General features: G+C 51.1%; 2 protein-coding genes across 3 annotated transcripts; one reads left to right on the top strand and one right to left on the bottom strand.

Annotated features, from left to right (window-relative positions):
- Positions 1-4056: 4056 nt before the first annotated feature.
- On the bottom strand, positions 4057-9717 carry LOC136497754 (uncharacterized). 2 transcript variants are annotated; one of them, XM_066493599.1, is made up of 5 exons: positions 9349-9717; positions 9009-9256; positions 8279-8473; positions 5459-5584; positions 4057-5342 (listed from the first exon to the last, which is right to left on the bottom strand). In XM_066493599.1, the coding sequence occupies exons 1-5, from the start codon at positions 9574-9576 to the stop codon at positions 4715-4717; spliced, it is 1425 nt and encodes a 474-aa protein (XP_066349696.1). In that variant the 5' UTR covers positions 9577-9717; the 3' UTR covers positions 4057-4714. The 2 variants fall into 2 exon arrangements, with proteins under 2 accessions (XP_066349696.1, XP_066349697.1); XM_066493600.1 differs by lacking the exon at positions 8279-8473 and having other exon boundaries at positions 9349-9716.
- A 608-nt stretch (positions 9718-10325) lies between these two features.
- LOC136497755 (protein DMR6-LIKE OXYGENASE 1-like) lies at positions 10326-11205 on the top strand. Its single transcript, XM_066493601.1, has 2 exons — positions 10326-10788; positions 10925-11205. The coding sequence occupies exons 1-2, from the start codon at positions 10423-10425 to the stop codon at positions 11183-11185; spliced, it is 627 nt and encodes a 208-aa protein (XP_066349698.1). The 5' UTR covers positions 10326-10422; the 3' UTR covers positions 11186-11205.
- Positions 11206-11669: the final 464 nt, after the last annotated feature.

Below are 11669 nucleotides of genomic sequence, written 5' to 3'. Positions count from 1 at the left end.
GTTTAGGGATAGACTTCGCCTCGCCTGACCCCCGAGGGCCAGGCTCGGTCTCGTCCGAGGGATAAGGGCCAGCTCTGCCTCGCCCGAGAGCTTAGGGATTGACTCCACCTCGCTCGACCCCCGAGGGATGGGCTCGGTCTCGCCTGGGGAGATAAGGACTGGACTTCGCCTCGCCCGACATCCGAGGACAAACCTCGCTCACTCGATGTCCAAGGACTGGTTTCGTCTTGCCTGACAACCTCTCCCCGTTCCCTCATGATGATAGGTGCAGGGTAGGACAAGACGTTTGGGGTCAACCGCGGCTTCAAGGACCATACCCTACGCCTCGGCAGGAAAAGTACTACCAGGGAATGATGGGATGGGCGCTCTAGACTCTCCCGGACATAGCAGAGTCTGAAAAGTGTTGTGGGTGCGTGCTCTTCGCCCTGTAGAGTTGTAGGCGCCGCCTTCGGCTCTAGGACACGGAACCCGACGTAGATATGTGACAACCACAACGGTCCAGGAAAGGACTCGCGTCCTCCACAAATGACGGATATGCGGTCACCACGTTATGATCACAGGGGAGCAGTGTCCGCTTCCTAGCCCCTCGGGTCCACCAGATCGGAGAGCTCGCTTCAGCCTTCGGACGCCCTCTCCAATCGGAAGACCTTGCCCACAGCGCTACTCCAGACCCTGACCCCGCGTTCCTCCGACAGAGACTCATAGGAACCAGAAGGCGTGCGGAGCAAGGCTAGGCAAGGCTCATAAGTCAAAACCACTGTATCAGAGTCCATACCCTGCGTGGGGCAATACTCTGTAGCCATCCTGACATTCTACAGTGGCATCAACAGTATTGTAGGCGCTTATCATCCTTTCGCACCCACCGGAATGGACAACAAGGCTTGGTAGACGTGAACAACAAGGCTAGGTAGCGTACACACTCTAGACCTCCCACTTGTAAAGTCGTCCCCTTCATCTATAAAAGGGGATATGCTTCCTCCAACAAGGGGACCGACTTTAGGACAACACACAACACACACAGTCAAGCTGCTACCAAGCTCTTGGCATCCTTTCGACCCTTCCATCAGAGACTTGGGACCAGTCCCTCTCTCGATCGTTTGTACCCCGTACTACGAACTATTTTTCGGTGCTAATAACACGAGCAGCAACAGACTGGACGTAGGGACATTCGGCCCGAACCAGTATAAATCTTGTGTCTTTTAGCGCACCATCCGGGCCTAACGCGCATTACTATAAATTTACTTGTCGGTGCTTGTACGAAACACCGACACCACTTCTTCGTGTTACTGGCCTCATACAACTCCCACCTCCATCCATTCTCCCGCAATTTAGGCACCAACATACTAATCATGAAATGATGCTGGGAGGGCGGAACACCCAAGTATTCATGTAGCTAGGCTAAAACTTGTTTCCGGCTATAATCTAGCAGCGAATTCAGTTCTGTGTCAAACACCTAAAACTCGCTGAGGTCTACCAGTGTTGTCTCCATATCTAATTTCACTGTTGCCATGGTATATTCTGAAAGGGACTAAATCGGTCGACATTCCTGGTCGCATCGTGCAAAGCATCCAGTCAGTTAAAAGAAGTATCATGCGAACCTACTCTAACTCAACAAAATAAACTAAAAAACTAACCCTAACAGCAAACTACTAACTAAACTAGCCGTAATCCAAAATAATTATCCGAAACTAAACCATAACCCTAAAAATCTAACTAAAAAGAGTAATCTACAACTAAAACTAACCCTAACCTATCTAAAACTAATCTACAACTAAAACTAACCCTAAAATTATGGCCACGGGTTAACCCTAAAAACTAATCTAACTAAATATACAACGTAATCCAACTAAACTAACTAAAAAACTAAATCAAAGTAAACTAACCCTAAAATTAACCCTAATCTACAACTACAAACTAAATATATGATTTAATCTAACCCTAACCAAATCTAACTAATCTACAAGCAAAACTAATAAAATCTAACTAAAGTTACTTAAAAAGGAAATCTAAATTAAAAAAAAATCCCATACCTATCGGCACTTGGCCGGCCAAGGGCGAGCACCTACGGCGCGAGCAGGACGGCAGCGGACCCGCACGTTAGGGGCGGGAGCGGCAGCGGCGGCGCCGGATCTAGCGTTGCCGAGCAAGCAGCAACAGCGACACGACGGTCCGGGCGAGCATGGCGCAGTGGCGGCGACGGCGGAGTCGCGCGAGAGAGAGATTGCGCGCGAGAGAGAGGAAGAAGGCCATAGATATTTTAGGCCTGTCGGCCAGCTGCGGGCCGACAGAAACCTATCGGACCTCCATGGGCCGATAAGACTGTGGGTCCAAGGCCTCTCGGCCAGCCGAAGGCCGATAGGGCCGATCGGCCGTCCGCGGGCTGATAAGCCTGTCGGTGCGCGCTGTGCAGAGACTAGTCGGCTCCTGGGAGGCCGATAGGGTCCTGTTGGCTCTCCAGTTGCCGATAGAATCCTGTCGGCCCGCGGCTAGTCGACATACCTAAAATATCCAGCGGCCAGACTACTACGCTTATGATTCTTTTTATCCAAATGCTATATTTGCAATTAATAATTAAAATACTATTATTTAAAAAAAATTCTTTACAAAGGCGTTTAAAAAATAACTGCCTCCGTAAATGGATTTACGGAGGCGGTCGTCTTCCAAAAATAATCTATTTTCGGAAGACGACCGCCTCCGTAAATCCATTTTCAGAGGCGGTTACACTATAAGGCCCGCCTCCAAAAAAAAGTGGCCCAGCAGGCAGCCCATCTCGGCCCCATATCGCGTTCATTGTATATATACGGAGAGTTAGGGTTAGGGTTTCATTCTCATTTATCCCATCTCTCTCTCAGCTCCCAACCATCCCTCCCTTCGGCGCGCCCGACTCCTCCCTCTCAGGGCCACGCCGGCTCCTTCCCTCTCTCTCCCAGGGCCACGCCGGCTCCTCCCTCTCTTTCCTAGGGCCACGCCGGCTCCTCCCTCTCTCTCTAGACGTGGCAGCGGCAGCGGCCTCGCGCGCGGGCCCAGCGGCGGCAGCCTCACGCGCAGGCCCGGCGGCAGCGGAACCCCTCTCCTTCGAGCTCCTACTGCGCGGATCGAGCTCCTCCCTCTCTCTCTTGCTCCTCCGGCGCGGATCAACCTCCCTAGCGCGGATTGACCTTCCCCGGCGTGGGTCGAGCTCCCCCGACGCAGATCCGGCCACCACCGACACGGATCCAGTGAGGAGGCGGCCGTCCCTCGCCCCGGATCCGGCGACGGCGGTGGCCTGCGTCCCTGCTCCTGCGTGCGGCACGACGGGCGACGGCGGGGCTAGATCCGGCTACTGGGATGGGATCGGGCTCGACGGTGGGCTCGGCAACAGGCTCGCCGGCGGGCTCGTGGATTTTTTTTTGTTTTTTTAATCGATTAACCGAGGCGGACGTTCTAAGGCGCCCGCCTCCGTTAATCGATTAACCGAGCTGGGCAAAGCAACCGCCTCTGTAGGTCTCCATTAACGGAGGCCTTCGAATGGAGGCGGTTGCAATGCCCGCCTCCATAAACCAAAAACGCTCGCCTCCATTAAACTTCTTGTACTAGTGGAAGAAGGTGGAGGAGGAAGAAGAAGATGCATGCGGTGTGGGAGGAAGGAGGTGAGCGGGCCAATTTATCCGCGCCTGCACACACGGGTGGTAGTAACGCCCAATTTTCTTATGTTAAGTATTATTCTGAAGTATGAAGTTATTTTACGCATTGTAGCCTTTAGAGCATGATCTTGTCATTTCTAGCTGACTAATCTCCAAGCTGCATCTGTTTATAATACAGCATCTTGTTGATTCAGCCATGTTTCTAATGCTAAGGTAAATTTTGGGTGACCACCCTGCCATGGAAAATTTGCCATGTTATATGGGTCATGGGAATTGGGCATTCTGTTTGTGAGATTAGAAAAACAGACACTAACAGAAATGGAAAAAACGATGCTACAAGATCGAGAATGCAGAGGTAAAAATCAGATGCAATAGTAAGGCGCACAGTCGCACTGCACTGGCGATTGTATTGCTGGCAAAAGCCCTCCAAGAATTCATGAAAACTCCCAGCCATGAAAAGCCAAGGCATTGTATCGCTACAAACATGATATCCCTCTTCCTCTAAAGATGATTGCTATCTAATTATAATATGAGTCGAGTTTTTCTATGAGAAAACACAAAAAATGTAATCCTGTGTACAAAGGTCCACAACAGGTCCAAGAGTGCTACATATGGAGTGGATTTAGCTTGTGGAAGCTCCAGCATTTCCGACTGCTGCCAGGTAGTACAGCCGATAGATGGACGCATTGTCGTCAACAATTGCTCCACCGACCTGTTCTCCGTCTCGGCACAGATCTGCATGGTTCTCATAGAACGTGGGGAAAATTTTGCATTTTGCAAGCTGACGGACACTGATGACATTCATTTGAAGTCCAGGCACAAGGTACACGTCTGGAATTTGGAAAATATCCGTCCGTATATCCCCAATCTCAGTGACGGGGAGTCGGAAGCCATCTGCCATTCTGACTGCCGTCCCAGCAGGTGAATCCTGAAGGTTGCATAGAACACTGGCATCGCCCACAGCATGGTGCCCAGCACCTGAATCCAACCAGAGAGCAGGCATCCCGTTGCCATCACCAAGAGTCTGTGCTTCTGTGGTGGCAAGGGCATATGTATCAAGATTCTTCACTTTGCATTGCTTTTCTTCTTGTTCATTGCGCCTGTACATTAACTTCACCCTCAGGTCGACAGTGCCACTGCATGAAATCAGCAACTGTGCCAGCATTGTCAACTGCAGGGGCACTTGTGGAGGAAGAGGTGCCATCACCAGGGGTCAGTGATTGAGCTGTGGGAAGTGCATATGCGTTTAGATTCTTCAGGCTGAAGTGCTGCTCTTCAGGCTCTTGTAAGCATGATGAATTACCTAAACCGTCATGTTGACAGTTCAGTTGCACAGACTTACGAACTATACCTGCAGTGTCCATGCTGCCAGCTTCTTGAGTTTCATCTGAAGGTGGTTGTTTAGATGTCAATGTCTCACTCGTTATGGACACATCAATGAGCACTGGCAAAGATCGCCAGTTTATCCTGTCAGTCTGGTGAACGACCTTCTGGGATCTTACTTCAGAAATTGCATCTCCATTGTGTGAATTGGTTGAATGATCTCTTGCATCAGCCCAACCGGCTTTATATACAGTTGGCACAGCACTGCTACACTTATCTGAGCTTGATTTCTTAATAAGGTCAATGACACCTCTAGGCACCGAAGAACGCGGGCAGTAAAAGGATTTGGAAAAGGTAACCTCAGCAAACAACATCTGGATGGCTGGGTGGTGCACACTGATAAATATTTGAGTACTCAGTAAATAGAAGAAAAACGGAACATATAAAAAATGATTGCAAAACTGTTGATGGCAAAGGGTTCATGAACAGAGAGGTTCAGTTCTGTGCAATACCTGCAACATTTTGGCACATGAATAGTGGTAGAACCAACCTTAATGTCAGTGCCTCCCTTTTGTGAGGAGAAAACCGAAAATTTAATATTCTCAGTATTATGCGCACATGTATCCAAAAATGTACACCTGCACAATGACCTTGACAGTATCAATATATTATAGAATGTACTTATCATAAAAGCAAAATTTGTAGAATGTACAGGAAAAGAAATAAAAAACAAATTGATGAATTATTATTTTTTTATGAAAGAAATACAATGTTAACTTCCATAAATTTTCTTAAATTTGAAAGACCGTTGCTAGTGGATTTCATCCCACAGATTCCCTGGTTGACCTTGTAAGTGATCTGTATGAATTACTGCATGTTCTAGGAACAACAAAGGACCACCAAATAGGGCAAGTATGTTTTCTGTCTCCTGATTAGCAAGTCCGGACATCGTAACATCTGGGGTCACAATAAGCATTTCTGTAAACTCCAGATCATTAGCATGAACAGCAAGCTCCAGAATTAATGGCAAGTCATTAAGCTCAAGCGTCAATTTGGTCTTCGTGTTATCTGTGCACACCTGAGCGCAGTAGGTTGCTGTAAGCTGAGGTCATGTGGATGCTCCTCATTCCACACAGTAGGTGACTGCACTATCATCAACACAACAACAGATATATGCAGGTTGTTCATTACAATACCAAGATCTCGAGGCCTTTCATCAGTATTCAGTTGCTGAAAATGTCCAGGGCCTGAAACCACCCGACAGCTGGTCAAGCACTACACAACTATTTACCATCCTCAAATGTTGGAGATTGCAGACACCGCGCTGCCATGACAAGTGCTCATCCCATACAAAGTCCTGACAGTGCATTTCCTCAGGTACCTTGGGTATAAGTACAGCTGGCCATCCCCTCTGCAATAGTGGCATACCTTTTCTTTCCTCTCCATCTTTGTCAGTTATCAACCCATCTGTATGAGGTATTGTATGTAGCACCCAGTAATCACTCATTTGACATGGCATTCCAGCAAATGTCTGGTGAGTAGAACACATTGCAGATCCTGGCAGTTGCAACATAATGTGCCCATCTCCCAATATCAAATCACTGGGTGATGGTGAATGAAGAGGGCACCCCATCATTGTCTCCCTGCTGCCCATGCACTCTCCACCTTGAACGAGTTCATGCCATAAGTTGTTGTGGTCATCTATGTCAGGCAGGACCTTATTCCATACCCCATCTGAAGAAGCCATCTCATTGAACACTCTGAGAGCATCACACTCAGACAGTACAGTATGTCTTGAAATCAATCGGCTTGCAATGCATCTGGTCATCTATCCCTTGAGCAATCTCCACTGTAGACGTCATCAAAACTCCGTGAACACCAGACCAAGGGTTGAAACCATAATGATGCCATGGAAACATCATAATAAACACCAAGTGAGCCCAGAGCTTCCAAGATTTCCAAGGACTGAAACCTCTTCTTTGCCATATGTCATCAAACATGGGATGTCCAACAGCGATTGGATCATGCTGCAGAACCAGCACGCCAAAGTGTGCCAGGTCACAGTTGTTTCGGTTGACGATGCTAACAACCTCGATGATCTCCTCTGCGAGGTTGTGCACCTTGTTAGCAGCATCAATAGCCTTTTCTAGGCAAAGGTAGGAGCCTTCGACATTGGAAAGTACCTGAAAGTCCTTGGTGAGTGGCTCTACCACATGAGCTACATCCAAGTTCATGTCATCCATGGGTTCAGTATCATACTGTGGATCGTCAGCCCACACAGGGCTTTCATCAAAAGACTCCTCTAAAACATCCTTTGTTGCCACCGAAGCCTTGCAGGAGATTGGCTCAGCAATTGGTTTGCTGTCCATGCAAACTGAACGCTCTCCATGAGCTATTAGCTCGAATAAACTGTCCTCTGACCCAACACCTTGCACCAACTCATCATCACAGATAACAGGCATATGTGAATCTCCCTTTGATGTCACTGGATCCATGAACTGATCGTACTCAGGCATTGTTGCATGGTTATCCTCGAGATGTATTTCATCAGACTCATACATTGCTTCAATACCAAGCTCCACGAGACAGAAAGACCCCCTGACATGAGTGAGAACATCATATATGGGTGGCTCAGTAGTCGGCTTCTCCTCCTCACCAACAAAGTAATTACCACCTTGATCTAGCTGCTTCAGCAAACCAGGATGGTCGAACATATGTTGCTTTTCCTCATCCCAGATCACCATCGGAACAGACAATTCATCGAACATGCTGTGGTCAGCATGCTTCCGTAGCAACAAATCGATGCCACCATTGCCCAACATCAGCTCACCTAGTGACTGTAGCAGATCAGAGCGCCCCACCACCATCTCTGCGCGGCTGCAGATGAATCCAATCCTCGAGAAGGTGCTTTGTTGCTGAAGAAGATCCAGAAATCCACGCTGCCACTCGCTGGAGTTCCTGAAGAGAAATCCCCACCTCCAGTGCCTTCCCGTGCGCCGCTGCCTCGTGGCTCCTTGGCCGCGCGTCGCCTCCGCCACTGGCCTGCGTGACGACGCCCCGAAGCTCGCGTGCCACGTCCGCCGCTCGGCCCGCGCGCTGCAACCACTGCTTGCCTCGCACGATGCTACCGCCGCTAGACGCCACACAAACGCTGTCGCACGCCGCTGGAGAACCTGATCTGAGGTCTACCGCCGTCACACGCCGGAATCCCCTCTTCACGCCGCCGGATTCCACTCAGAGTGCCCGTCACCTCAACGCCAGAGTTCCGCGCCACGCCACCGGACTCCACAGAAGGTACCCGTCACCCGCACCACCAAGAGCAGAATGAATACCGCAGGTAGAAGGTGACTCGTTGACTGGAGATGTCGACGCGTCGTCTGCAGCAAACCCGCGCCGGATAGATGGAGCCGCTGCGCCGGATCGGAGAAATCCGCCGCCGCCGCACCAGGTCTGGATGAAGAGCGACAACTGTGCAGGAGCGGACGCCGCCCACCAACCACGCCGAGGAAGACCGTCTCTGATACCAACTGTCACAACCGCAGGTGAGATCAAGCCGACGACGTGAGTAGAAACAGACCATTGCATAAGATCTCAGATACCAGGACCCGAGTACTCTTTTCTGAATAATTTGTTTGACGCTTCTCCTCTACTGCCTCATCCTTTTTGTAGCTCTTCTCTTTCTCAAAAGTTAGCCCCACATGACAGTCTAATACAAAGGAATATATGTGATACGTTGGCCCACATGGAAGTATGATCCCAGGGCATGTGTATGACAATTAATAGCATTCCTGATAGAAGGACTTGCTCCCCGTCGGGGCTCCCGTCCCCGTTCCCCGTATCCCCCACTCATTTCATGTTTCAGTTTGACAAGTCCTTCCTTTTGTTGAAAAGAAAAAAGAAAAAGATTGAGTTTGACAAATTAACAGGTCATCTAGTTGATTTGGTACGAACGGACCAAAGACACCATTGTGCAGAGAACAATCAGAAAGCCGTAAAGTCAGCTAGCTGCACTGCAGATCGAGAAAACACAAATTCAGAGACGGATTGAGAATGGATGGTCACCTGAAGGACGGCGGGTTTGACGGCCACTGGTCGACGAAGCTCTCGAGCGGGTAGCAATGCAGGCGCAGGAAGTCGCGCCAGTTGCTCACCTTCTCCGTGCGCACGTTGAAGCTGGTGGACAGCCGGATCGCCTTCTTGGGGTCGTCGGAGTAGCACTTGAGCCGCTCCGACTCCGGCAGGTGGAAGAACTCCCGCGCCACGTGCAGCATCCCCTCCACGACCGCCGCCGGGATGCCGTGGTTCGTCACCTGTCCACGTACGCTAACCAGTGTCAGCCTGGTTGTTAGTTTGTTCCATAAGGTTCGTCACTTCGTCGTGGTCCGTTACGGTCAGTACGTACCATGAAGAAGCCGTCGGATTCGCAGGCCCTGCCGATGGCCTCCACCACCTTAGGGCGCTCCGGCCCGTTGAGCTTCTTGAGGTCGATGAGCGGGATCCCGGCGCCGGACTCGTTGTCGACATTGGCGAGGTCCGGGCGGTCTCCGACAGGCCTGATGTGGCTCAATGGGACTTTCCCGATTTGTGCCACGAGATCGCTGAGGAGAGGCTTGGAAATGGCTGGGGCCATGTTATGTTACCGCCGTGAGCTAATTAAGCTCGCTCTTGGGGCTGGACGAAGCTGGATTGTGCTGTGTGCTGGCAATTTTTACTAGCTACTAGTTGTTGTGGTTTAGCTCGTGCAATGGCGAATTTGTGCTGGTGACATAGCATGCTCCGGTTTGCTGCTCTTTTTATAGGCATCCCGGTGGCTCCACTAAGCGTCTCAGCAATATTATAGGAGCAATTGTTTGTCGGAGTCTTAATTGAGCTGTGGCTTAATTTCACAAGCGAAAACGACCGACAGAAAGACACGTCGACACGCCGGATCACCTTCATCCTGCTCGAAAAATGCCGCGTGATTAATCTTGGCAACCTCCATCACACGTCGGCAGATTTGATGGCGCCGGGCCTCTCGCCGCGTCAAGCTCCAATCAAGACGCGATGCTTTCTTCTTGCGTGCACTGCACAGGGGGTGCTCGCGAGGCCTAGGCTAGCGGCTAGCCCCGGACCCCAACCGGGGCCGCGAAAGATCGATCGAATCGTGATCGTGAGGCATGCAAGCCGCGCCTGTTCCTTTGTTAGCGGGGCGGCGGGAGAAATTTGGATATTTGGGACTCCAAAGATCGACTCTTTGATCACGTTGACACTCGGGTAGATCACAAATAGGTCTATTCGTGTCTATGAATGTAAGTCTAAGTGTCAAATCTGCAAACGACCAATGTTTAGAGTCCTATTTTTGCAATTGTCCGCATGCTCGACGTTGACCATTCCTGAAAGCAGGAATGAAAAAGACAAACAATTGAACGACTATGACAGAAAGTCGACCGTGTTGTTGCTATTCCTTCACCGAAAAATACAGCTCGACGCATGCAGCATGGCAAAATTGACAAGTCGTACGTGGTGGTTGCTTGACAGGGAAGTGGTGGGCACCTACGCGACGGAAGCGAGGGCGCTGGCGCTGAGGCTGCTGGAGGCCATGTCGGAGAGCCTGGGCCTGGAGCGGAGCCACATGGCGGCGGCCATGGGGAGGCACGCGCAGCACATGGCGGTGAACTACTACCCGCCGTGCCCGCAGCCGGAGCTCACCTACGGGCTGCCGGGCCACAGGGACCCCAATGCCATCACGCTGCTGCTCCAGGACGGCGTCTCCGGCCTCCAGGTGCAGCGTGGCGGCCGCTGGGTGGCCGTCAACCCCGCGGTGCCCAACGCGCTGGTCATCAACATCGGAGACCAGATGCAGGTAATATAACACAAAACACTTCAATTCACTTGCAAGTTGCAACTGCTGGTCTTTCTTGTTGCCAGTGTATGACGATCGTAATCTGGACTTGCTGAACTAACAAATTCATTCGCCTATTGTATTGTATTGGATGCAGGCACTGAGCAACGACCGATACAAGAGCGTGCTCCACCGCGTGATCGTCAACAGCGAGAGCGAGCGGATCTCGGTGCCGACGTTTTCCGGCCCGTCCCCGGACGCGGTGATCGCGCCGGCCGACGCGCTGGTGGACGACGGCCACCCTCTGGCCTACCGCCCATTCACTTACCAGGAGTACTACGACGAGTTCTGGAACATGGGCCTCCAGTCGGCCAGCAGCCTCGACCGGTTTAGGACCGGAGGATCGATAGATCAGTGAACATCAACAACGCCGGCCACGAGCACCAGGAAAAGAAAAAAAAAAGAGACTATGCAAAACATTGTTTCCTGTGGCATCTCACTATCTGAGCAAACGTCACTGGGACTGACGACAGCAGGTCAGCATCTCCAACATCATCAGCAACTCAGCAATCTCCCGGCCCGACCGTCTTCTCAGTCTCACGGAGATGCCAAATTGCGCGCCGCACTACTCAGCTCTTGGATCCGGCGATCGGCCGAGAGCAACCTCCATCACACGTCGGCAGATTTGATGGGCCCGGGCCTCTCGCCGCGTCAAGCTATAATCAAGACGCGATGCTTTCTTCTTGCGTGCACTGCACAGGGGGTGCTAGCGAGGCCTACGCTAGCGGCTAGCCCCGGACCCCAACCGGGGCCGCGAAAGATCGATCGAATCGTGATCGTGAGGCATGCAAGCCACGGCCCGACCGAATCGGCCGGCGGCTCCCCCACAGTCCATGTACGTG

This window comes from Miscanthus floridulus, chromosome 12, assembly GCF_019320115.1.
Source record: "Miscanthus floridulus cultivar M001 chromosome 12, ASM1932011v1, whole genome shotgun sequence".
NCBI classification, from domain to species: Eukaryota; Viridiplantae; Streptophyta; class Magnoliopsida; order Poales; family Poaceae; genus Miscanthus; species Miscanthus floridulus.
The sequence above is the reverse complement of the archived record's forward strand: the minus strand, read 5'-3'. Positions and strand labels throughout refer to the sequence as shown.